The sequence below is a fragment of the Pristiophorus japonicus genome, chromosome 6 (genome assembly GCF_044704955.1).
Source record: "Pristiophorus japonicus isolate sPriJap1 chromosome 6, sPriJap1.hap1, whole genome shotgun sequence".
In the NCBI taxonomy this organism is placed as follows: Eukaryota; Metazoa; Chordata; class Chondrichthyes; family Pristiophoridae; genus Pristiophorus; species Pristiophorus japonicus.
The window spans coordinates 109,721,389-109,746,434 of record NC_091982.1 but is presented as its reverse complement, the minus strand read 5'-3'; the positions used below and the strand labels follow the sequence as shown (position 1 = coordinate 109,746,434).

At 45.0% G+C, this 25,046-nt stretch overlaps 1 protein-coding gene across 5 annotated transcripts in view; it reads right to left on the bottom strand.

Moving 5' to 3' along the window:
- The window catches only part of brwd3 (bromodomain and WD repeat domain containing 3), a 117,738-nt gene that overhangs the window by 35,576 nt on the left and 57,116 nt on the right, over window positions 1-25,046 (bottom strand). For all 5 annotated transcript variants that reach the window (XM_070883114.1, XM_070883115.1, XM_070883116.1 and 2 more), the window contains 8 exons: window positions 23,571-23,687; window positions 8,973-9,080; window positions 8,318-8,442; window positions 7,361-7,443; window positions 6,245-6,356; window positions 4,396-4,457; window positions 2,536-2,691; window positions 2,240-2,360 (listed from right to left, as the gene is read on the bottom strand). In XM_070883114.1, the coding sequence (XP_070739215.1) occupies window positions 2,240-2,360; window positions 2,536-2,691; window positions 4,396-4,457; window positions 6,245-6,356; window positions 7,361-7,443; window positions 8,318-8,442; window positions 8,973-9,080; window positions 23,571-23,687 (884 nt within the window). The remainder of the gene's footprint in view (window positions 1-2,239; window positions 2,361-2,535; window positions 2,692-4,395; window positions 4,458-6,244; window positions 6,357-7,360; window positions 7,444-8,317; window positions 8,443-8,972; window positions 9,081-23,570; window positions 23,688-25,046) is intronic.

Sequence of the window (25,046 nt, the reverse complement as noted above, 5' to 3'; positions counted from 1 at the left end):
CCCGGTTCTCTCTCTCCCTCCCCTACCACCCCGCAAGGTGTTTTTTCTCACTCTCCTTCCCCCTCCCCCCCCACCATGCTCGCCCTCTCCCTCCCCGGTCTATTAGCATTGATTTTGTGTCTGGATCTTTCATCAAAGTTGCTTTGGAGATCTGATAAAGGGTTTTACTTTCAAGATGCTGAAAGGTGTGCTGTTGTGTTTTCCAGCTTTTTCTAAAAATATGAAACTTTCTATACTATACTTTCAAACGAGCTTTTACAATTTCAAGCCTCCTTTCCACAGTTCTGCACAATGTTTGAGACAAAATACTGTAAGATCCCAGAAGCCCGGTCGAAGGCTCGGGGTGCTGCGGGTGGCTGGGTTGGAGGCTCGGCGGCTTGGGAATGAACGTGTTCGGGCCCCACTTCCGGTTCTGAGCAGACGCATGTGCAGAAAATGGTTAGTGGAAATTGCGCTCGGGGGGGGACGAAATCAGGAGACGCATGCGCAGAAGCGAATTAGAACAAATAGTCACGCCATTTACTTATATAGCGCCTTTAACGTAGTAAACGTCTCAAGGCGCTTCACAGGAGTGTGACAAGACAAAACAAATAAATTTGACACTGAGCCACACAAGAAATTACGGCAGACGACCAAAAGCTTGGTTAAAGAGGTAGGTTTTAAGGAGTGTCTTAAAGGAAGAAAGAGAGGTAGAGAGGTTTAGGGAGTGAGTTCCAGAGCCTATGGCCCAGGCAGCTGAAGGCACAGCCACCAATGATTGAGCAGTTATAATCATGGATGCTCAAGAGGGCAGAATTTGAGGAGTGCAGACATCTCGGGGGTTGTGAGGCTGAAAGGGATTACAGAGATGGGGAGGGACGAGGACATGGAGGAAGTTGTAAACAAGGATGAGAATTTTGAAATCGAGGCGTTGCTTAACCGGGAGGCAATGTAGGTCACGAGCACAGGGGTGATGGGTGAGTGGGACTTAGTGCGAGTTAGGATACGGGCAGCCGAAGAAACAAAATAAATAAAAATAAAACCAAACACGTTGTGATGATATGTATTTAATATCCACACCACCCAACTGCCAATCTCAGTCATTTTGCTCATGAGCAAGAGAGAAATGACTTAGGAAAAAGGAGGCTGCTATCAAATCTCGTAAAGTCCAGTGATACTAACAAAGCCAGAAACCCTGCAAAGACATTCACCAAAGTAATGCAAAGATTAAGTGCTATACTGAACAACAAATTCTACAGATTCAGCACTGATATTAGCATGGAAAAGCCCAAGTTTTGTCAGTTCCAGTGATTACACTGATTGCTGGCTATGGTTGGGGCGGTGGTCCACAGCACAGCCAGTGTCAGAGCAGTGAATGACTGACTACAACTTCAGGATTTCCACGTTTAGATGCGCATGTGCTAAATCTTGAAGTTATGGTCAGTTTCAGAGGGATAATGATGGCTATTCTAATGATGTGTATGCTAACATTTCACAGCAAAGCTTCAGGACAAGGATGCTTCTATTCAGAAATACAAAGCTTGCACTAGACTAGCAACCCATAAATTCACATTGCATCTGAATTCCAAATGAATCTGAAACGAAATTGAATAAATTTAGTAATTGTTCACCGTTATTACCCACCGCAAAATCCGGGCCAATAATATTAAAAGAAAACAAAAACTGCTTTAACTGGTAACAGCCAGCCTTGATCCATGAATAAAACATAACTCAACTTTTGGTTTTGATAATCAGTTTGCATGTAACAATATAAGGCAACATGAGAACCAACGTGAACACACGGTGGAAAACAAAAGACTGGAGCCCTGAAATTACACCTTGTAATATAAGCATACGTTTATGCTTCTACTAAAATAGCAGAGAGTAATTCAGGTGAAAGTCTTAAGCTTGTGTATGCTAACATTTCACAGCAAAGCTTCAGGACAAGGATGCTTCTATTCAGAAATACAAAGCTTGCACTAGACTAGCAACCCATAAATTCACATTGCATCTGAATTCCAAATGAATCTGAAACGGAATTGAATAAATTTAATAATTGTTCATTAATGTCCTTCAGGTAAGAAATCTACTATCCTATTCAGTCTGGTTTACAAGCAACTCCAGTCCCACACGACATGATAAGACTCTCAGTTGTCAAAAAAAAACTCTCAAGGACTCCCACCATCACCTTCCCAGGAATGAGAAATGAATGCCAGCATCAAAGCAAATGTGTTTTTTTGAAGTAGAAATGAACACCCACCTATAAAACCTGTTTTCTAATTTCTTCTTGATGGTGCATAGGTCTGTTGGATACGCAACCACAGTACAATACAGCGGGTAGATAGAGAGATCCACTGGGGCACAAAATGGTGCGGCTATTTCTGTGAAATAAATTAAAGTTTGTATACTTATTATTTGGTTCATTTCTCTAAAACAAATATTTATCTTACAAACATCTGAAATAAACTATGACAGAAACATTGAATATTAAACTTTTCTACACAATACTTGGGAGTTAATGATTTGAAATGGAATTTAACTGCATTTGGCAATTACCAAGTGTAAGCAGTTGATCGATTCCCTGAATGATACGTTCACATTCTTCATCTGCAGATCCGGATCCCCATTCACCCTCCTGAGGTTTATATAACAAGTCTTGGAGCTCCTCTGGAGTTACAGGAACACTGGCACCAATTTCTTCAGGGTAGGTAGCTGTAAAAGCACACACTGTAAATGCTAAAAAGGTAGTTGCTTTGCATATTTTAATAAGAGTAAAAATAAACAACCACCAAGCAGATTCCACCTCCTTTATATATATTAAAAGCACAAAACTGCAGCAAAGGCAAATTTGCAACTATTTTGTGCAGCTGCATATATTTGTACGGTATTGGCCCAGAATTTGCAGTCAGCAGCGAAGCAAAGGCGTTCGCTGCTGGCTCCGAAGTACGGTCTGCTCAAGGATCTCGCAATCCCTGTGTCGTGAACTTTGTGTTTTCTCGACCTTGAATTCTATTCAATGGAATTTAATAGGAATCCCTTTATTCGAACTGCTGTAAGGTCAATAGGCTGTCTAAGCAGCCAATCAAAAGGCAGAATTCTCAGAGACAGCGAACAAGGAAGTGAGTAAGCCCTTAAAATTCTAACTTTTAAAAAAATAGTTAGAAACCAAAAGGTAGGTTGGGGTTCTCACATGGGGAAAAGGAAACCTAAAATAAAGGTGCACAAGCTAACAACATTTTCTTTCAAGTTACTTAAAAATTAAAATTTTTACTAAAATGGACAAATTTCACACTGCACAAAATTCAAATTAGTTTTCCAAGCACTTAACATTTGTTTAGCAATTAACACACTTAAAACCCCAGTTACACCTAATCCCTTTGGGTCTAACTTTGAGTGGGGAATTTAACAGCGTACCTATTGCGGAACAGCTGACGTTTGTGTCATTTTTAATGATTTACGGCTCTGTGGAGAGGGGCACAGCACAGCCGGTGTCGGAGCAGTCATTGAAAGACCGCAACTTTGGAATTTCCACGTGCGTCTGCGCCAAATCCCGAAGTTGAGGTCAGTTTCAAAAGTGGAATGATGGCAAACGCCACAGTTTGCAGTCATCCCAACCACAAATTCCTCGCCATTAACTTTCGATTAGTCCAATTGCTGTGGCATCATAATTGAACAATTGCCACCTGTAATTTGAAGCCCTCATCAATGCCTTTTTTACCTCTATACTTGACTATTCAAACACACTCCTGGCTGGCCTCCCATATTCTATCCTTCGTAAACTAGAGGTGACCCAAAACTCGGCTGCCTGTGTCCGAACTCGCACCAAGTCCAGCTCACCCATCACCCCTCTGCTCGCTGACCTACACTGGCTCCCAGTTAAGCAATGCCTCGATTTCAAAATTCTCATCCTTGTTTTCAAACCCCACCATGGCCTCGCCCCTTCCTATCTCTATAATCTCATTCAGCCCCACCTCCCTGCCACGCCCAAGATGTCTGTGATTCTCTAATTCTCTTGAGTATCCCTGATTATAATCCCTCAACCATTGGTGGCCGTATCTTCTGTTGCCTAGGCCCTAAGCTCTGGAATTCCCTGCCTAAACCTCTCCGCCTCTCTTTCCTCCTTCAAGACGCTCCTTAAAACCTACCTCTTTGACCAAGCTTTTAGTCACCTGCCCTAATTTCTCCCTAGGCAGTTGGGTGTCAAATTCTTTATCTCATAATACTCCTGTAAAGCATCTTGGGGCGTTTCATTATGTTAAAGGCGCTATAGGTGCCATATAAATACAAGTTGTTGTTGAAATAAGTTTATAGTTATCAAATATGCAAATAACAGTGCAGGGATACCATGTACAATTAATTCTATTACTGTTTGTGTTTTCAATACTATACTGTTAAAATGTATTTGCAGTGTCCTACCATTTTCAGGAATTTGTTCCATGTCCCATGGGCTCATCTTCTCCAACTCATTATTATCCCAACTAGAAATACCACAGAACAATTTAAAATGTTTTAAAATGCAGTTTCAAAGCTTTAAAGGATACACACAAGATCCTACCAGAGCCACGTCACAATAAACCTAATTAAGCTATCATTTTAAAAGATCTGCATGGTCAAAAGACAGAAGTAACTGATACTCAATGAAGATAGTTCAAGCTGCAAAAGTTGGATCCATTTTCAAATGTGCCAGCTTGGCTCAGTTGTTAACACTCTCACCTTCAAGTCAGAAGGCTATGGATTCAAGCCCTCCTCTCGATTGGAGCACATAATTTAGGCCAACTCGACATTACAGTACTGAAGGAGCGCTGCACCATCCAAGGTGCTGTCCTTTACACGGAATAGTAAACTGAGGCCAAATACCTGGATCTCCTTGCTCAGGATATTAAAGTTCCCATGGCACTACTCAAAGAGCAGTGTGCTCACCAGGTGTCCTAGCCAACATTCATCCCCTACACCAGCAAAAATGTAACTTTTCATTCATCTTGCTGTTTGTAAAATGACTGCTGGGTTTGCTGACAAACCACTTACAGCATTTCAAAGATATAATAAGCTCTATATAAATGCAAGTCTTCACTTTCTTTCTTGAAAGTGAGCTATATGTGTAACTGATGCATTTTCAACTGTTTTGATTACCCAAATGTCTATCCAATACTAACTCCCATTTCTTATTATATAACCCAAAAAAGACACGATGGTAAGAATATATGGTCAATATCATTCATTTAATTCTGTACAGCAGTTGAAACTGTAAACGCGCCATCAATATGGAGCTGATGTCCAGGATCCAACTTTTGCTGGGTCCCAAATTTGAGTAGCCGCAGTTCCCTGCTATTGTATCTCCAGCGGAGCCCATAGTACCCAGCAAAAACAAACTGGAGTTAGCACTCAGAGGTTATGGATCTGTGCTCGGATACAGCACAAACACAAGAATGCCCATGGATTTTACAGGGCAATAGCTTCAGGAATAGATGAATGCTTTAAAAAAGGCAAAGGAGACTGTAAGAAAAGGACTTTTGACTTTGTTATTAAATCTCCCATTACCTCTTTGTTGTACTTATGGTAGGTCATAGATTTTAAACCTTGTTGGTTTTGGGTGCCCATATACTTTGAATCCTTGATTTGCAGTTAGAAAATTTAAAAAGAAATGAAATAGGTTACAAATATATTTATAAATTTCTAATTTTAAAATTCCTTTCCCAGTAATTATCTAGCATTGGTCAAAAAAAATGTAAATGAGAAAAATAATGAAGAGTACCTCATTTAATTTAAAATAAAATTGACGAATAGCAAATGAGACAATTTGAATCTCGCTCAAGTGCACTTGTAGTTTTCAATCCCTATTAGCTATTTGGGAATTATTTTACTTTACATTAAATGTTTTTACGCACTGTAGCAACGGATAAAATATCACACTCTCCACCGGAACATCAGTTTCCTCGCTGCCATTTTCTGCTTAAATAATACAACTTTTTTTTTTAATGTAAAAAAAAGCAATGAAAATATTCTATTAACAAACATTTTTGGCAAAGGGGAAGTGGAGGAGCAAGTGAGGATGGAGCAAGAGGGGAGTTAGCCATTTAAGGGCCAGGATGCCAGAGGAGCATTTCAATTGATTTGAAGTGCTGGGTATCTGGAGTACACAGTATAGGTCCTCGTAAATAAATCATTTTAGGAATAGTATTCAGTCCCATCTCTTGACCCTGTTCAAATCAAATGCAATACATCTATGAAAGTAATCAACAACATCCAAAGAAAAACAGTTCCTCACCAAACATTGTAACACTGGAATAAACTGTCAGGATACTCAGGCTGAAAAGGATGCTGACTCTCCACTGATCCAAGCCACCAGGCATCGTCTATTATACTACGAAACTTGTCCCCTGGTAAAACAGTAACAGAACAATTTTAAATATCCCTCATGAAGTACTTAATTAATAGTGATTGCAATCTAACCTCTGCCTGAATTTTCATTGTCATTTTTCCACTGCTGCAAGTCTGCACTGCTACAGCTTCAATAGTTCAATGTATTCCTTATCTGTCTGAATACAAGAAATGTGAGGGTTCATCACAATAAATAGCTGCACTTCTTTGGCAATGCCAAACAAATGAACACGAAATGGGTCTAGAGCAGTCATAAACCTTAGTATTTTAATTTACTACAAATTACCTTTGCATTCGTAGGGCCAACACCCAAAAATATGAACCTGTCTTTGCTCTGTCAAGTTCCTCCTTCACAGGGGTGCCAAATGAAGGCATCTTTTGATGCGGCCAATCCCCAGAAGCTCTATCTCAGTGCTGCCATACTCTAGGCTGCCTACCCCAGTTCTGTTACAGAACTGGATCATACTGCAGTGCAGCCAACCTAGATACCCAACGCTGCTAATATCAGATACCATACGCTGGTGCATTTGATACTGGACATTTACTGTTTCCACAGAATAATGGGCAGTTGTGGAATTTGATATCCAAAGCAGCACTAAAAAATGTCAGAATATCATAACAAAAAATGGAATTTGCATTATGCAGCTGCTGTAAATTAGTACCCCTAATATTTTTCTTCTCATGGCATAAACAGCATTATTTTTAAAGAGTATCTTCCGACTCCACATCAGCAACAACGCAGATGATATGTTTTTTATTTTAAGGTCCATCGTTAAGACTTTACTTAGCCGGTTACGGATGTATTCAAATGCCTACTTTCCATTTTGGAAGTTCGTGTGGTTGTGGAAAAACTGGGATTTTATTGGAGCTAATCTAAAGGCCAATTTTTAAAATCCAATCATTAACCAGTAGAGCAAGACTGAATAAGTGGCAGAGTAATTTTTTTTTTTAAACTGCGAAATCCAAAGTGACGAGAGTAAGAATCCAACTGAGGAAAACTCACCAACTTGCCAGGTTCGCTTTTTTGCTTCATCATAAAACTGCCGCAACACTAAAAAGTCAATGACATCTGGCATATCATGGTATCTGAAAAATTGAAAGAAACTTTCTAAGACCACCAATAGAAAGCCAATTGCAACCAGACACTTAACTATTCATACAAACTCACTTTATTTCATTTATAAATAAAAGATCAGAATCGAACAATAACATCCAAACTGGATCTTTAGGATAGGCATTGAATGGAGGTGCAGTACAACCGAGAAAACAGTCTGTTGGGTGGGAGGGGGGAAGCGCGCATGAGACAGACGGAAAAGAAAGGATGATATCTTGAACTGCTCTTGCTTGTTTCCTAATTCCCACCTGCTGTCAGGGAATACTACACAAAAATATAGGTCTATAGCTGCAGAAATCCTGATCTGCAGAACCTCCTGGACACTGTTTAATTCATGAGTTTAACTTGTTTTCAGGAGGAGTTTAAAGTGACCATGGTTAAATTCCAGCTGTTCTAGAGTCCTCCAAAAAAAAAATCTTATTCAAAAAATGTTTAAAGTTTAAAACTGAGTTACAAGAGCGTCCTCAAATTAATTCCTGTCAATTTTTTTATTGTGAAAAGTGCAGCTTGTAATGTTTTGATAACTAGCTCTTGGCATCATGGGGAGAATCAGGGTTGTAAACCAACATCCCACAACTCGAGCAGGGAAACATTATTGAGATTCTTCTCCGTCACTGCCATGCCGCTCCTCTTTTGCCAAATCTCATTGGGTATACGCACATGGTAAAAAAAACTATAATTTCACAATCTCTACTTCTACAATACACTGTACTGATTATGAAAACTTGACTAAGGGTTTGGTTTGCAAGTGAAAATTTGAAGTTTATCGTTTCTGGAAAGGTCAAGAGTGTCTGCCTAAAATATGAAACTGTATATTTTCCTATTTGAAACTCAAGAGTTACTTACTTAAGAGAGAAAGATTCTCCAGTCATTTTGCCAGTGATGGGGTCTAAAAGAGAAAGCTTTAGACAACATAATGTAGGCGGCCCAACTTCATACTTGATCCCAACAACCTTTACAATTTCCTGTTCCTATAGTTTAGTGGAAAAATATGAAAAATGTTTGGCCATAAAATGGCAAATTAGTAAAGATGCAAGATTGATTGGGTTAAATGAAAAACACCAGTTCATAAAGTTTAGACACTGTTTCTATTTTTCCTGCAACGTCAGATGCACAGATTGTAAAAGGGTAATCTACTTCTGAAACCATTTCTATAATTTCAATACATATCAGGTTAAATCAAGCCCTTCATTTTAATACAATTGTTGCAATTAGTTTGTCAGAAACTGGTGCACAAAGGAGGAGTCAAGCAATTAAGTAAAAATTTTGCGTGATTTGTTTAAGTGTATTTTTGATTGGCAGCTCTCTTGGATTTAACAGTTTAAATTTATGGACACCGAACAGCCAGTATGAAGGGGATAAATGTGGTGAATAAGAGTTATATAATCTTAAGCTCGTGCCATGGATTTTTTTTAAAAAATAGGTCTAATTTGGGGGTGGGGGGCGATTTGTCTTGTCGTAAGTATTTATGGCAGATACCTTTATAAACAGCCACACTCACCCTGAGTTCTAATTTGATCCATGGTTGCTTCTGAAGGTTTACACTGTAGACTTTTGCTTTTTTAACAGCTTTCACATATGCTTCATGTCCTTGACGAAAATATATAACCTGAAAAGATAACCAAAACTCTTTAAAAACACAGGTATTTAATTTAATGTGAATTTTCAGTTAATGCATCAATTTCTGTTCAATGAACAATTCTCTTTCCACATACATTCTTACCAAATTTCAGTTCAGATTTCTCAACAGGACAGCTTATAACATATAGAAAGTAATCTTTGCTTCTGCGGATAAAAGTTCCGGTTTCCCCACATCCTGTTCTATAGAATTAGATCAGATCCAGTATTGGCAAATTATTTTGGGAACTAACATATAGGGCCCAAGTTTCCACATGATTTGCGCCTGATTTTTTAGGAGCAACTGGTGGAGAACGGACTATCTTAGAAATCGCAATTCTCCACATTTTTTTTTCTGCAGTTCTAGTCAGGTAAACAGTTCTACTTTGGAACAGAATTTTTTCTTCAAAAGGGGGCGTGTCCGGCAACTGACGCCTGATTTCAAAGTTTCCACAGTGAAAACGTACTCCAAACTAAAGTAGAATGGAGCAAGTGAAGATTTTTGTAGAACTGAAAAAACCTGTTCTACACATTAAAAAATCAGGCGCAGGTTACAAATTAGGCGTCCAGAACGAGGTGGGGAGGGAGGGGGGGGAAGGGAACTCATTAAATTCTATAATAAATCCTTATTTATACTTATACAAATAAATCCAACCTGAATAAACATTTAGAAGCAAAGAAAAGATTAAATAAACCATCTTCCTACCTGTGTGAAAGTGCTTCAGGCAGGCCTTTCAGGACCGAAGGCTGAACGGGCCGGCCCGAGACTTCGGGCAGGGCCCGTCCCCAGCACCAGATTTACAGGTAGGTGGCGTCGGGTCGGGGAGAGGGGGAGAGAGAGGGAGGGGGAGAGAGAGGGAGGGGGAGAGAGAGGGAGGGGGGGGGGGAAAGAGAGGGTGGGGGGAGGGAGGGAAAGAGAGAGAGGGTGGGGGGAGGGAGGGAAAGAGAGAGAGGGGGGGGGAGGGAGAGAGAGAGAGAGAGAGAGAGGGGAGGGGGAGGTCAGGTCGGGGAAGGGGAGGTCAGGTCGGGGAGGGGGAGGTCAGGTCGGATCCAGTCGGGGGGGGAGCGGGAGCAGGAGCGCGGGTCGGGTCGGGTCCAGTCGGGGGGGGCGGGGGAGCTAGAGCAGGAGCGCGGGTCGGGTCCAGTCGGGGGGGGGGGGGGGGGGCGGGCAGAGCGGGAGCGGGAGCAGGAGCGCGGGTCGGGTCGGGTCCAGTCGGGGGGGGTGGGGGAGCGGGAGCGGGAGCAGGAGCACGGGTCGGGTCCAGTCGAGGGGTCGGGAGGCAAGGCGGCGGGGGGGGGGGGGGGGGGGGGGGGGAGAGCGGGTGTTGGGTCTGGTCGGGGGGAGGAAGCAGGAGCTGGCCCTGGGAGGAGCCTTATTCACGCAGCCCCAGTGAGGCCATTCGGCCAGGGGCTGCGTGCTTCGGGCGCCTGGAGCTACTGCACTTGCGTGCCCACTGTAGCGCGCATGTGCAGAGGTCCCGGCACTGTTTTCAGCGCAGGGACCTGGCTCCGCCCCCCCACAGCTCGTGCTGGCTGCGCCGAAGGCCAGAGGACCTGCAGGTAGGTGGAGAATACGGAGGATTTTTTTAGGCGCACTTTGTGGCGCGAAAAACGGGCGTCCAGGTCGGGACTGCGCCGTTCTAGGCGCGTGTGGAAACTTGGGCCCATATTTACAGCACAGTAACAGACCTTCTGGTACAACTGGTCCATGCCAGTGTTTATGCTCCACACGAGCCTCCACCCACCCTACTTCATCTAACCCCATCAACGTAATCTTCTATTTCTTTCTCCCTCGTGTGTTCATCTAGCTTCCCCTTAAATGCAGCTATGCTACTCACCTCAACTACTGCTTGTGGTAGCAAGTTCCACATTCTAACCACTCTCTGGGTAAAATAGTTTCTCCTGAATTCCCTATTGGATTTATCAGTGACTATCTTGTATTTATGGCCCTGAGTTCAGATCTCCCCCACAAGTGGAAAGATTTTCTCTACCCTATCAAACCCTTTCATAATCTTAAAGATCTCCATCAGGTCACCCCCTCATCTTCTCATTTCTAGAGGCAAGAGCCCCATCCTGTTCAATCTTCCCTGATGGCTATAATCTCTCAGTTCAGGTATCAGCCTTGTAAATCTATTTTGCACTTTCTCCGGTGCTTCTATTTCCTTTTTATAATATGGAGACCAGAATTGTTCATAGTACTCATGTGGCCTAACAAAGGTTCTATACAATTTTAACATAGCTTCCCTGCTTTTCAATTCTATCCCTCTAGAAATGAACCCCAGTGCTTTGTTTGTGTTTTTTTTTAAAAAAGGCCTTACTAACCTGTGTGGCTACTTTTAGTGATTTGCGTATCTGTACCCCTAGATCCCTTTACTCCTCTACCTCATTTAGACTTATTATCCAAGGAGTGTGTGGCCTCTGTATTTTTGCTACTAAAGTGTATCACCTTACACTTATCTATATTGAAATGAAGTTGCCAATTACACACTCATTCTACAAGTTTATTAATGTCTTCCTGTATTTTACCATAGTCCTCCTCTGTATTAATAGCTTCCCACACCTCCGCCCCCTCCCCCAATTTGGTGTTGTCTGCAATTTTGAAATTCTAGAGTCCAAATTGTTCATGTAAATAGTGAACAGTGGTCCCAGCACCGATCCCTGCAGAACACCACTTCCCACTTTTTGCCAGTCTGAGTAACTACCTTTAACTCCTACACTGTTTTCTGTTTTGTAGTCAGCTTAGTATCCATTCTGCTACTTGTCCCTGATTCCATATATTCTGACTATTGCCGTGTAATACCTAGAACCTGTTCTCTTCTGATCAGGGTGAATTAGAACACACTTGCATTTATATAACTCCTTCCACAACTTCAGGGCATCCCAAAGCACTTCACAATGAAATATTTTGAAGTGTACTCACTGTTGTAATATAGGAAACGTGACACCCAATTTGTGCACAAACAGCAATGACAATGACCAAATGATCTATTTTAGCAAGGGATAAATGCTTGCACCAGGAAGGACTCCTGTTTTTCTTCGAATATTGCCATCTTTCATCTCCGTCTCAGGGGCAGTTTAATGTCTAATCCAAACGATGACACCCCCAACAGTGCAACACTCCCTCAGTATCACACTTAAATACTAGCCTAGATTATATGCTGAAGTATCTGGAGTGGGACTTGAACCAACAATCTTCTGACTCGGAGGCAAGGGTGCTACCAGTGAGTCATGGCTGACACCTGATTTTAATAATTTTTTCTACCTTGGCTGATAATACTGCTACCATGCAGGGTCCCACAGGGAGGACTACTCTACAGATGCTTATGAAATAAAGATTGCAACCTTCCAATTGTCTCTAAGATGCACACATTTGCAGCAAGCCTTTACCATACAGTTGCAAATTCTTGCAGGTGGGATCGTAGTGAGCAATATCATGAATACCACACTCTAGGGTACAATGCCCACGATCCCTGGATGGTGGCACAAAATCCTATGCCTAACTCAGACTTCAACATAGCCTAGCAGTTAAGCAAAGGGAAATTACTAAAATGAACTCTGCTTTACAGACATTCCAGTTAAAGCAAACATATTCTTCTGTAATTTGTTGTGAACAGTTCCAGCAATTGCTCCACCTATTCCACAAAAATATATTTTTCTATCATAAGGCAGTTGGAAAAATTGCTGCTGTAGCTAACATGGAAGTAATGCCAGTCTGTGGAGAAACAGACCAACAGCCATGGATCTCATTGCTGAGTACAGGGCATGGGCCACTATTTTCTTCTGCAGCATGATAGCCTTCTTTGGTCAGTGGTAGCAACCAAGTTTGGAAAAGTTTGGCTAAAAAGCGAAATTAGGGAGTGTTAAATCCAAGGAAGAGGCATATAAATTGGCAAGAAAAAGCAGCAAACCTGAGAACTGAGAGAAATTTAGAATTCAGCAGAGGAGGGCAAAAGGTTTAAGTAGGAGGGGGAAAATAGAGTATGAGAGGAAGCTTGCTGCGAACATAAAAATTGACTGCAAAAGCTTCTATAGATATGTGAAGAGAAAAAGATTAGTGAAGACAAACGTAGGTCCCTTGCAGTCAGATTCAGGTGAATTTATAATGGGGAACAAAGAAATGGCAGACCAGCTGAACAAATACTTTGGTTCTGTCTTCGTGAAGGAACACACAAATAACCTTCCGGAAATACTAGAGGACCGAGGGTCTTGTGAAAAGGAGGAACTGAAGGATATCCTTATTAGGCGGGAAATTGTGTTAGAGAAATTGATGGGATTGAAGGCCGATAAATCCCCAGGACCTGATAGTCTGCATCCCAGAGTACTTAAGGAAATGGCCCTAGAAATAGTGGATGCAATGGTGATCATTTTCCAACATGCTATCGACTCTGGATCAGTTCCTATGGACTGGAGGGTAGCTAAATGTACCACTTTTTAAAAAAGGAGGGAGAGAAAACGGGTAATTATAGACTGGTTAGCCTGACATCAGTAGTGGGGAAAATGTTGGAATCAATTATTAAAGATGAAATAACAGTACATTTGGAAAGCAGTGACAGGATCGGTCCAAGTCAGCATGGATTTATGAAAGGGAAATCATGCTTGACAAATCTTCAGGAATTTTGTGAGGATGTAACTAGTAGAGTGGACAAGGGAGAACAAGTGGATGTGGTGTATTTGGACTTTCAAAAGACTTCTGACAAGGTCCCACGCAAGAGATTGGTGTGTAAAATTAAAGCACATGGTATTGGGGGTAATGTACTGACCTGGATAGAGAATTGGTTGGCAGACAGGAAGCAGAGAGTCGGGATAAACGGGTCCTTTCCAGAATGGCAGGCAGTGACTCGTGGGGTGCCGCAGGGCTCAGTGCTGGGGCCCCAGCTATTTACAATATACATTAATGATTTAGATGAAGGAATTGAGTGTAATATCTCCAAGTTTTCAGATGACACTAAGCTGGGTGGCGGTGTGAGCTGTGAGGAGGATGGTAAAAGGCTGCAGGGTGACTTGGACAGGTTAGGTGAGTGGGAAAATGCATGGCAGATACAGTATAATGTGGATAAATGTGAGGTTATCCACTTTGGGGGCAAAAACACAAAGGCAGATTATCTAAATGGCGGCAGATTAGGAAAAGGGGAGCTGCAACGAGACCTGGGTGTCATGGTACATCAGTCATTGAAAGATGGCATGCAGGTACAGCAGGCGGTGAAGGCAGCAAATGGTATGTTGGCCTTCATAGCTAGGGGATTTGAGTATAGGAGTAGGGAGGTCTTACTGCAGTTGTACAGGGCCTTGGTGAGGCCTCACCTGGAATATTGCGTTCAGTTTTGGTCTCCTAATCTGAGGAAGATGTTCTTGCTATTGAGGGAGTGCAACGAAGGTTCACCAGACTGATTCCCGGGATGGCAGGACTGACATATGAGGAGAGACTGGATCGACTGGGCCTGTATTCACTTAGAAGGATGAGGGGGGATCTCATTGAAACATATACAATTCTGACGGGACTGGACAGGTTAGATGCAGGAAGAATGTTCCCAATGTTGGGGAAGTCCAGAAACAGGGGACAGTCTAAGGATAAGGGGTAAGCCATTTAGGACTGAGATGAGGAGAAACTTCTTCACTCAGAGTTGTTAACCTGTGGAATTCCCTGCCGCAGAGAGTTGTTGATGCCAGTTCATTGGGTATATTCAAGAGGGAGTTAGATATGGCCCTTATGGCTAAAGGGATCAAGGGGTATGGAGAGAAAGCAGGAAAGGGGTACTGAGATGAATGATCAGCCAAGATCTTATTGAATGATGGTGCAGGCTCGAAGGGCCAAATGGTCGACTCCTGCACCTATTTTCTATGTTTCTATGTTTTTATGTAGCTTCCATTTTCAGCATAGTATATTAAGTTGGCCAATAGTCCCATGGTGTGGGATGATGGATGAAGTGCAGCATTTCAAGTGTGATCTGCCCAGTGTCAGCATAACTTTTGAATACCTTTCTGCTGTTCTTGTTATATACCCGAGTATTTGCAATTTTTTTTTTGTAATCTGCTTTACCAGATTGTCTTTCAATAGTTTTATGAACTTCAAAGTATTATCCTCCTGGAGCAAGATAAGACAGATGGACACTACTTTTGAGGATGATATGTATTCTTTACAGTGTTTCACTGATGGACCCACAGACATGATCCCGAAGAGCTGTCAGCTAGGCATTAATGTAGATCAAGTTACACAGCTCTTGAATGTGGTAAAACTTAGACAGGGAGAATTAAGGATTGGAAGTCAACCGCTCACTTCAACAGATTTGGGTATGGTTGCAAGATTTATTCCAAGTTAATTTTAACCTAAGAGTTTTGCTGTCGTTTATAATCATTCATAAATCAATTTGAGTTGATGTAAAGAAGTTTGGCTAACAGAATAACTACTAACTATATATACAATAGCAAAATACTGCGGATGTTGGAATCTGTAATCAAAACAGAAATTGCTGGAGGTATTCAGCGGGTCGGGCAGCGTGCGTGGAGTGAGAGGTGGGGTTGGCGTTTCGGTTCTGTGGCCCTTCGTCAGAACTAGAGGGAGTTCGGACTGTGGCCGATTTTGGCCGGGTGCAGAGACAGGGAAAGGGATTAGAGGGGTGGGGGTAAGAGTGGGGAGCGGGGAGCGAAGGGGACGGTCTGTGGTGGGGTGGAAGCAGGAGTGATCGGGTGCTGTGGGTGGGAGGGGCAGAGTCATCGACACCTGCCGTGTGGAAGAGTGGGGGCGGAGGTTGTGGTCTGAGATTGTTGAACTCGATGTTGAGTCCAGAAGGCTGTAAAGTGCCTAGTCAAAAGATGAGGAGCTGTTCCTCGAGCTTATGTTGAGCTTTGTTGGAACAGTGTAAGAGGCCGAGGTCAGAGAGGTTAGAGTGGGAGTGAAGTGGGGAATTAAAGTGACAGGTGACCGGAAGCTCAGGGTCACCCTTACGGACTGATCGGAAATGTCTGCAAAGCAGTCACCTAATCTGCCTTTAGTCTCCCCAATGTAGAAGAGACTGCATCATGAACAGCGAATACAGTATACTAAATTGCAAGAAGTACAAAGTCATCGCTGTTTTACCTGGAAGGAGTGTTTGGGGCCTTGGACAGTGACAAGGGACGAGGTAAAGGGCAGGTGTTGCATCTCCTGCGCTTGCACGGGACGGTGCCATGGGGAGGGGGGTGATTGAAGACTGGACCTTGATGTCACGTAGGGAAGGATCCCTTTGGAATGCTGAATGGGGAGAGGAAGATGTGTTTGGTGGTAGGATCATGCTGGAGATGGCAGAAATGGCAGAAGATGATCCACATTCAATGGATCATTCAGAATTCCGAAGGGACTGCCCCCTACACAGTGCGTGTCTAAACCCAGAACTTGCATGCACACTTTGTACACACCCATAGAGGCTGAAAATTACGACCCGTCATCTTTCGATTAGGCACTTTGCAGCCTTCTTCACTCAACAGAATAGACTGGCAAAGGACACTTAAAGGGTTGATGGTGGATAAGCAATGGCAAACATTTAAAGATCACATGGATAAACTTCAACAATTGCACATCCCTGTCTGGAGTAAAAATAAAACGGGGAAAGTGGCTCAACCGTGGCTAACAAGGGAAATTAAGGATAGTGTTAAAACCAAGGAAGGGGCATATAAATTGGCTAGAAAAAGCAACAAACCTGAGGACTGGGAGAAATTTAGAATTCAACAGAGGAGGACGAAGGGTTTAATTAAGAGAGGGAAAATAGAGTACGAGAGGAAGCTTGCAGGGAACATAAAAACTGACTGCAAAATCTTCTATAAATATGTGAAGAGAAAAAGATTAGTGAAGACAAATGTAGGTCCCTTGCAGTCGGATTCAGGTGAATTTATAATGGGGAACAAAGAAATGGCAGACCAATTGAACAAATATTTTGGTTCTGTCTTCGCGAAGAAAGACACAAATAACCTCCGAAAGTACTAGGGGATAGTGGGTTTAGTGAGAAGGAGGAACTGAAGGATATCCTTATTAGGCGGGAAATTGTGTTAGGGAAATTGATGGGATTGAAGGCTGATAAATCCACGGGGCCTGATAGTTTGCATCTCAGAGTACTTAAGGAAGGGACCCTAGAAATAGTGGATGCATTGGTGATCATTTCCCAACAGTCTATTGACTCTGGATCAGTTCCTATGGACTGGAGGATAGCTAATGTAAAAACATTTTTAAAAGAGGGAGAGAGAAAACGGGTAATTATAGACCGGTTAGCCTGACATCAGAAGTGGGGAAAATGTTGGAATCAATCATTAAGGATGAAATAGCAGCGCATTTGGAAAGCAGTTACAGGATCGGTCCAAGTCAGCATGGATTTATGAAAGGGAAATCATGCTTGACGAATCTTCTGGAATTTTTTGAGGATGTAACTAGCAGAGTGGACAAGGGAGAACCAGTGGATGTGGTGTATTTGGACTTTCAAAAGGCGTTTGACAAGGTCCCGCATAAGAGATTGGTGTGCAAAATCAAAGCACAAGGTATTGGGGGTAATAGAAATCATGGAAAATAGGTGCAGGAGTAGGCCATTCGGCCCTTTGAGCCTAAAGTACTGATGTGGATAGAGAACTGGTTGGCAGACAGGAAACAGAGAGTCGGGATAAACGGGTCCTTTTCAGAATGGCAGGCAGTGACTAGTGGGGTGCCGCAGGGCTCAGTGCTTGGACCCCAGCTCTTTACAATATACATTATCGATTCAGATGAAGGAATAGAGTGTAATATCTCCAAATTTGCAGATGACACTAAACTGGGTGGCGGTGTGAGCTGTGAGGACGACGCTAAGAGGCTGCAGGGTGACTTGGACAGGTTAGGTGAGTGGGCAAGTGCATGGCAGATGCAGTATAATGTGGATAAATGTGAGGTTATCCATTTTGGGGGCCAAAACACGAAGGCAGAATATTATCTGAATGGCGGCAGATTAGGAAAAGGGGAGGTGCAACGAGACCTGGCTGTCATTGTTCATCAGTTATTGAAAGTTGGCATGCAGCTACAGCAGGTGGTGAAGGCGGCAAATGATATGTTGGCTTTCATAGCTAGGGGATTTGAGCATAGGAGCAGGGAGGTCTTACTGCAGTTGTACAGGGCCTTGGTGAGGCCTCACCTTAAATATTGTGTTCAGTTTTGGTCTCCCAATCTGAGGAAGAACATTCTTGCTATTGAGGGAGTGCAGCGAAGGTTCACCAGACTGATTCCAGGGATGGCGGGACTGACATAGGAGAGACTGGATCAACTGGGCCTTTATTCACTGGAGTTTAGAAGGATGAGAGGGGATCTCATAGAAACGTATAAGATTCTGACGGGACTGGACAGGTTGGATGTGGGAAGAATGTTCCCGATGTTGGAGAAGTCCAGAACCAGGGGATACAGTCTTAGGATAAGGGGTAGGCCATTTAGGACTGAGATGAGGAGAAACCTCTTCACTCAGAGAGTTGTTAACCTGTGGAATTCCCTGCCGCAGAGAGTTGTTGATGACAGTTCATTGGATATATTCAAGAGGGAGTTAGATATGGCCCTTATGACTAAAGGGATCAAGGGGTATGGAGAGAAAGCAGGAAAGGGGTACTGAGGGAATGATCAGCCATGATCTTATTGAATGGTGGTGCAGGCTCGAAGGGCCGAATGGCCTACTCCTGCACCTATTTTCTATGTTTCTATAGCAGATTGACTTGCTTTTATAAAGTGTCGAATCACATCCCAAAGCATTTCATATACAATTAAATTTGAAATGTATCGACCATTGTTGCAGATGCAAACAAAAGCAACAACTTTTAGCAAAACGAAAAGATGAATAATCAATTCATCTGTTTTTGACGATACTGGTTGAAGGAAAAATGTTGGTCAGAGCTCAAAAGAACACTCCTTGTTTGCTTCAAATAATGCATGGGTTCTTTAACAATCACCTGTACCAACTCCGGGGTCTTGGTGTCAAGTCTCAACTGAAGGACAGCATCTCTGACAACACAGCAGTCCTTTAGTACTGTACTTAAGTGTCACAATATTCTTTGACTCAGATGAAACTGTGTTGTCAAAAAGACACTATCCATTACAGTTTTAGTTGTCGTGGTTATCGGTTGAATCTGTGGCATTTGCTGGTAGGGTAAACTCTAACAAAACTAAGGCTGTAGCACATCACAAAGTAACAGACAAAAGGAATACTAAACAACCAGAAAACCAAGGACATCCCTTCAGATGGAGGACCAAACTAGACCCATAGTAAGGTTGAAATGGATGGATACACCACGCAAGTACTGAAGTCAAATATCTGGCCAGCAGAATGCTTAGGACTGGTGCACAAATGTTTACCGTCCACCTCACCAAAATCTGAAGACTCCGAAAAATGCTGACGGCTCGTAATTCGGTACCGTTTGGGCCGTACCGAATTTTTGGTTAATGCCCCCGAAAGGAAGTGGCGTGCTAAATCAAGCACTACGCACTGGGCCGCGTAGGAGGGGCCCTTCCCTGAATTAAAGGGAAGGGGCCAAGCTGCATACACTGCAGAAAAAAAAGGATCCTGCCTGGACCACCTGGGAGCAAGGATGCCGCGCCAACAGCCCGGCACTCATGACACGGACCCCACATCCAAAGCGCCAATGGAGCACAAAATAAATTGACAATTTTTTTTTTTTTTTTAAAAAACAGCAGCACACCTTTCCTTTAACTTTTGCCTCACGAGGAGCCAACCACCCGGTTCATGTCCCCTGAAGCGGTCATCGCCCGGCACAGTTTCAGGGGGAGATATCCAATTTAGGGTCCGAGGCACTGCACACGGTGATGACGTCAGCATCGCTGGTGCAACGGAGCGGGATGCTACGGGTTACCGCCGAATTTAGCGGGAGTAGTTACCGGCGCCGTGCCCTGTCGCAAAGGACTTGAATTTCCTCCCGAGAGTCTTAGGGCACAAGTTTCCACAAGAAAAAAATCCTCGGGTATTCTCCACCTACTTACAGGTCCTCTGGCCCTCGGCGCAGCCAGCACGAGCTGTGGGGGGGTCGGAGCCAGGTCCCGGCGCTGAAAACAGTGCCGGGACCTCTGCACATGCGCGCTACAGTCAGCACGCAAGTGCAGTAGCTCCAGGCGCCGAACTGTGTGGGAGGGGCCCGAAGCACGCAGCCCCTAGCCCTGGCTGAATGGCCTCACTGGGGCTGCGTGAATAAGGCTCCTCCCACGGCCAGCTCCTGCTCCCCGCCCCCGACAAGACCCGACACCCGCTCCCTCCCCACCACCCTTCCCCACGCACCCCCCCACCCCCCGCCGACCAGACCCGACCGACACCCGCTCCCCCCCACCGCCGACCAGACCCGCCCCGACACCCGCTCCCCCCCTGCCCCGCTCCCCCCCGCCCCGAGACCCGCTCCCCCCGCCCCGACCCCTGCTCCCCACCCACCACCGCCCCCCCCCCCCGTCGACCAGACCCTCCCCCCGCTCCCCCCTTCCCGAGACCCGCTCCCCCCACCCCGACCCCCGCCGACCAGACCCGAGCTCCTGTTTCCCGACCCGACACCCCCCACCCTCTCCCCACTCTCCCCCCCGCCCCCCACTCTCTCTCTCCCTCCTCCCCCCTCTCTCTCTCTCCCCCCTCTCTCTCCCTCCCCCCTCCCCCTCGCACCCTCCCCCCCCTCTCCCTCCCTTCCTCCCCCCTCTCTCCCTCCCTCCCCCTCTCCCTCCCTCTCTCCCTCCCTCCCCCTCTCTCCTCCCTCCCTCCCTCCGCCTCTCTCTCTCTCCCTCCGCCTCTTTCTCTCTCTCTCTCTCTCTCTCTCCCTCTCCCTCCCTCCGCGCCTCTCTCTCTCTCTCTCTCTCTCCCTCCGCGCCCTCTCTCTCTCTCTCTCTCTCTCTCTCTCTCCCTCCCTCCGCCTCTCTCTCTCTCTCCCTCCCTCCCCGCCTCTCTCCCTCTCTCTCTCTCCGCCTCTCTCTCTCTCCGCTCTCTCTCCCGCCTCCCGCCTCCGCCTCTCTCTCTCTCTCTCTCGCTCTCCCTCCCTCCCTCCCCTCTCGCTCCCCCTCCCCCCCCTCTCTCTCTCTCTCTCCCCCCCCCTCTCTCTCCCCCCTCCCTCTCCCCCCCCCTCTCTCTCTCTCCTTCCCCCTCTCTCCCTCTCTCTCCCTCCCTCCCCCCCTCTCTCTCCCTCTCTCTCCCTCTCTCCCTCCCCCCTCTCTCTCTCTCTCTCTCTCCCTCCCCCCCTCTCTCTCTCTCTCTCCTCCCCCCCCTCTCTCTCTCTCTCCCTCCCTCCCCCCCCCCCACTCTCTCTCCCTCCCTCCCTCCCCCCCCTCTCTCTCTCCCTCCCCCCCCTCTCTCCCTCCCTCCCCCACCCCCCCCCCTCCCTCCCTCCCTCCCCCACCCCCCCCCTCCCCCCCCTCTCTCCCTCCCTCCCCCACCCCCCCCCTCCCCCCCCCCTCTCTCCCTCCCTCCCCCACCCCCCTCTCTCCCTCCCCCCCTCTCTCCCTCCCCCCCCTCTCTCCTCCCCCCCCCTCTCTCCCTCCCCCCCTCTCTCCCTCCCTCCCCCCCCTCTCCCTCCCTCCCCCCCCTCTCTCTCTCCCTCCCCCCCCTCTCTCTCTCTCTCTCTCTCCCTCCCCCCCCCTCTCTCTCTCCCTCCCACCCCCCTCTCTCTCTCTCTCTCACTCCCTCCCCCCCTCTCTCTCCCTCCCCCCCCCCTCCCGCTCAGCGACACGAACGGCTTTCACCCCCCCCTCCCGCAGCGGCATGAACGGCTGCAGAATTCTCCCTGGCTGAAGCACTTTCACACAGGTAGGAAGATGATTTATTTAATCTTTTCTTGGCTTATAAATGTTTATTCAGGTTGGATTTATTTGTATAATATTTGTAGAAGTATAAATAAGGATTTATTGTCGAATTTAATGAGTTCCCCTCCCCCCCACCTCGTTCTGGACGCCTAATTTGTAACCTGCGCCTGATTTTTTAAATGTGTAGAACAGGTTTTTTCAGTTCTACAAAAATCTTCACTGGCTCCATTCTACTTTAGTTTGGAGTACATTTTCACTGTGGAAACTTTCAAATCAGGCGTCAGTGGCCGGACACGCTCCCTTTTGAAGAAAAAATTCTGTTCTAAACTAGAACTGTTCTACCTGACTAGAACTGCAGAAAAAAAAATGTGGAGAATTGCGATTTCTAAAATAGTCCGTTCTCCACCAGTTGCTCCTAAAAATCAGGCGCGAATCATGTGGAAACTTGGGCCCTTAAAGAGGAATGTGTCACAAGGCACAGCATTTATACGCTGAAAACAGAGGACATCACATGATGCTCACAAGGCTGCGTCTGGACAACTCAAATATAATGTTGCACACATTGTGCAATATCTTGATAATCGATGAATAAAATTAATTTTAAAAAATGGAGACTTGGGGCTCTATTTTCCTCTTGGCCAATTTTTGCCACCTAGGAGGATGTACGGCCGATTATTACATGCCTGATTGCGCCGGAAAAAAAGTTAGAACTTTCGCCAAAGTAAAATTTCATTTGGCGCTGCGGTACCTTAAGTTAAATCTAGGGGTGGAGCTTCAAGTCTGCGCCAAAAGCTGAGGTTGCCAGGGTAATGAGACACACGCTGAAGGAGGTTGCCAGCGTAACAAGAGACACAGAGGGCTGAAGCTCCACCTGCGAGTTGAAGTTCCACGGCCAAGGCTTGCAGCAGCAGGGGAGCAGGTGAGTGGGGCGAGAGGCATTTGGCCCGTAATTGCAGCAGGACCGGGGTGGGGGGGGGGGGGGGGGCAATTCGGCCCGGGGTTGCCCCTGGACCAGGAGGGAGGGGGGCCCATTCGGCCCAGGGGTTGCAGTGGACCGGGGGGGACCAAAACACCAGAACAAGTAATCTTTAATGTAAAGAAATGAAAAAGGAACATGATCATTATAAACTATCTTTATGAACAAGACTAAACTGCAAAGAATTAGCTCCGATACAGACCTAAGCACTGATTTTCTTAACTCACGTAGGGGTTTTACTGATCGGTACTTAAGGCCACTCTGCGCCATCCTTAAAAAAAAAAAAAATCGGTGTTGGGGAAAATCGCTTAAATGGCCAAAAAAATCTGCCGTACAAAAATCCGGTGCTGACAGTCGCCAACGGCATACAAACTTTGAGGAAAGTTGCAAAATCAAGATTGCTTCAAAAAAATCAGCAGACGCCAAAAAAAAACACCGCCCACTGGTGGTGGAAATTGAGCCCTTAAGATGTTCTACTGTCACCTAGATGCACTGATAGATAAAGCTGCTTTAACTTAGAGTCTTTCATGCTTCGCTAAAAAGACAATAAAAATAATTGATTTTAAAAAGTGGAACAAACAACTAGATTTATCGTTCGATAAATCAAGGTGCTAATAAATTTATGCTACAATACAACTTACAGCAGCAAAACAGAGTTGGCATGCTGTTAAACAGGATTTTGCAAGAAAGACACAAGAGCTGTTCACTCCAAAAAGCAGACATACTTTGTACATTTGAAAAGAAACATTCACCTCATCGCCCATTTGTGGCACAAATGGTGACCTACGTGGTACTGTATCTCTGATCCAAGCTGGAGGAATCCATTCTTCCGAGGGCGCACCTTCCATTGCAAGGAGCTCACTTGTTCTCTAGAAATGGACAAAACCATGTGAAGGTTTACTATACAACATTCAAATTTGAGAAAACAGGACTGGGTTTGAAAGTACCAGTACTATATTTATAATGGAAGCAGGAAATATAAAATCCTTTTAGTAGTTCAGCTTGTGCAAGAAAAGGAGAAGGTACTTTATTCTTGTCTTTTACAAGTACACTTAACACAAATCTGCTCATTTGATGCAGCAAAAACATTGATAAGATTGAAATGATTGGAGAAGAGCAGTTTCACCCCTTCCAAGCAACATGGGTAAGAACTGTGAAAATAAAATTCAAGTCAGAAACCTTAATTAGCCTAGGGTGAACAAGAGGGAAGGAAGAGCATGAAAACAAAACCAACACCGCCAGTAAGCCAGGTAGCTCCTTGCTGAGTTTTACATTATTAAATAAAAGCCGGATTTAGTTGTGCAGAATAAGATTCATAGTTGTATTATTTACTGAAGTACTAGTCTTTAGTAACCCATAATTTAAGTACAATGGGCCCAAGTTTCGGCCTCAGTTGCTCCTGATTTTTTGGAGCAACTGGTGTAGAACGGGAGCATCTTAGAAATTCAAATTCTCGGCATTTAGTTTGCTCCAGTTCTAGTCAGTTAGAACAGTTTCACTTTGGAACAGAATTTTTTTTTCATAAGGGGACGTGTCCGGCCACTTACGCCTGTTTTCAAAGTTTCGGCAGTGAAAACTTATTCCAAACTAACTTAGAATGAAGTAAGTGAAGATTTTTGTACGCTCGAAAAAACCTCGTCTACACTTTAGAAAATCAGGCGTAGGTTACAAATCAGGCGTAGGGAATGGGGGGGGGGGGGGGGGGGTTTAAAAGGGAAGTTTACAAACATTCAGTTTTACAAATAAAGAGACATCATCAATAATAAATGATAAAAACATCAATAAATCAACCAATAAATCAATTAAAAAAAAATTAATAAGAAATAATTTTTTTTTTAAAAAACAATAAATAAGACATTTTCTACTTACCGACTGCAGCACCGGGAGCCCTCCAACAGCGTGCTGGGATGCCCCCCCAGTGTGTCTCTGTCAGTGTCTCTATCTCTCTGTCTGTCAGTGTCTGTGTTTCTGACAGTGAGGGGAGGGGGAGGAGGGGGGTAGAGGGAGAGGGGGGGGCAGGGGAGGGGAGGGAGGAGGCAGAGGGGGAGGGGGAGGGGGGGGAGAAGGAGAGGGAAGGGGGAGGAGGAGAAGGGGAAGGGGGGGAGGAGAAGGGGAAGGGGGAGGAGGAGAAGGGGAAGGGGGAGGAGGAGAAGGGGAAGGGGGAGGAGGAGAAGGGGAAGGGGGGAGGAGGAGAAGGGGAAGGGGGAGGAGGAGAAGGGGAAGGGGGA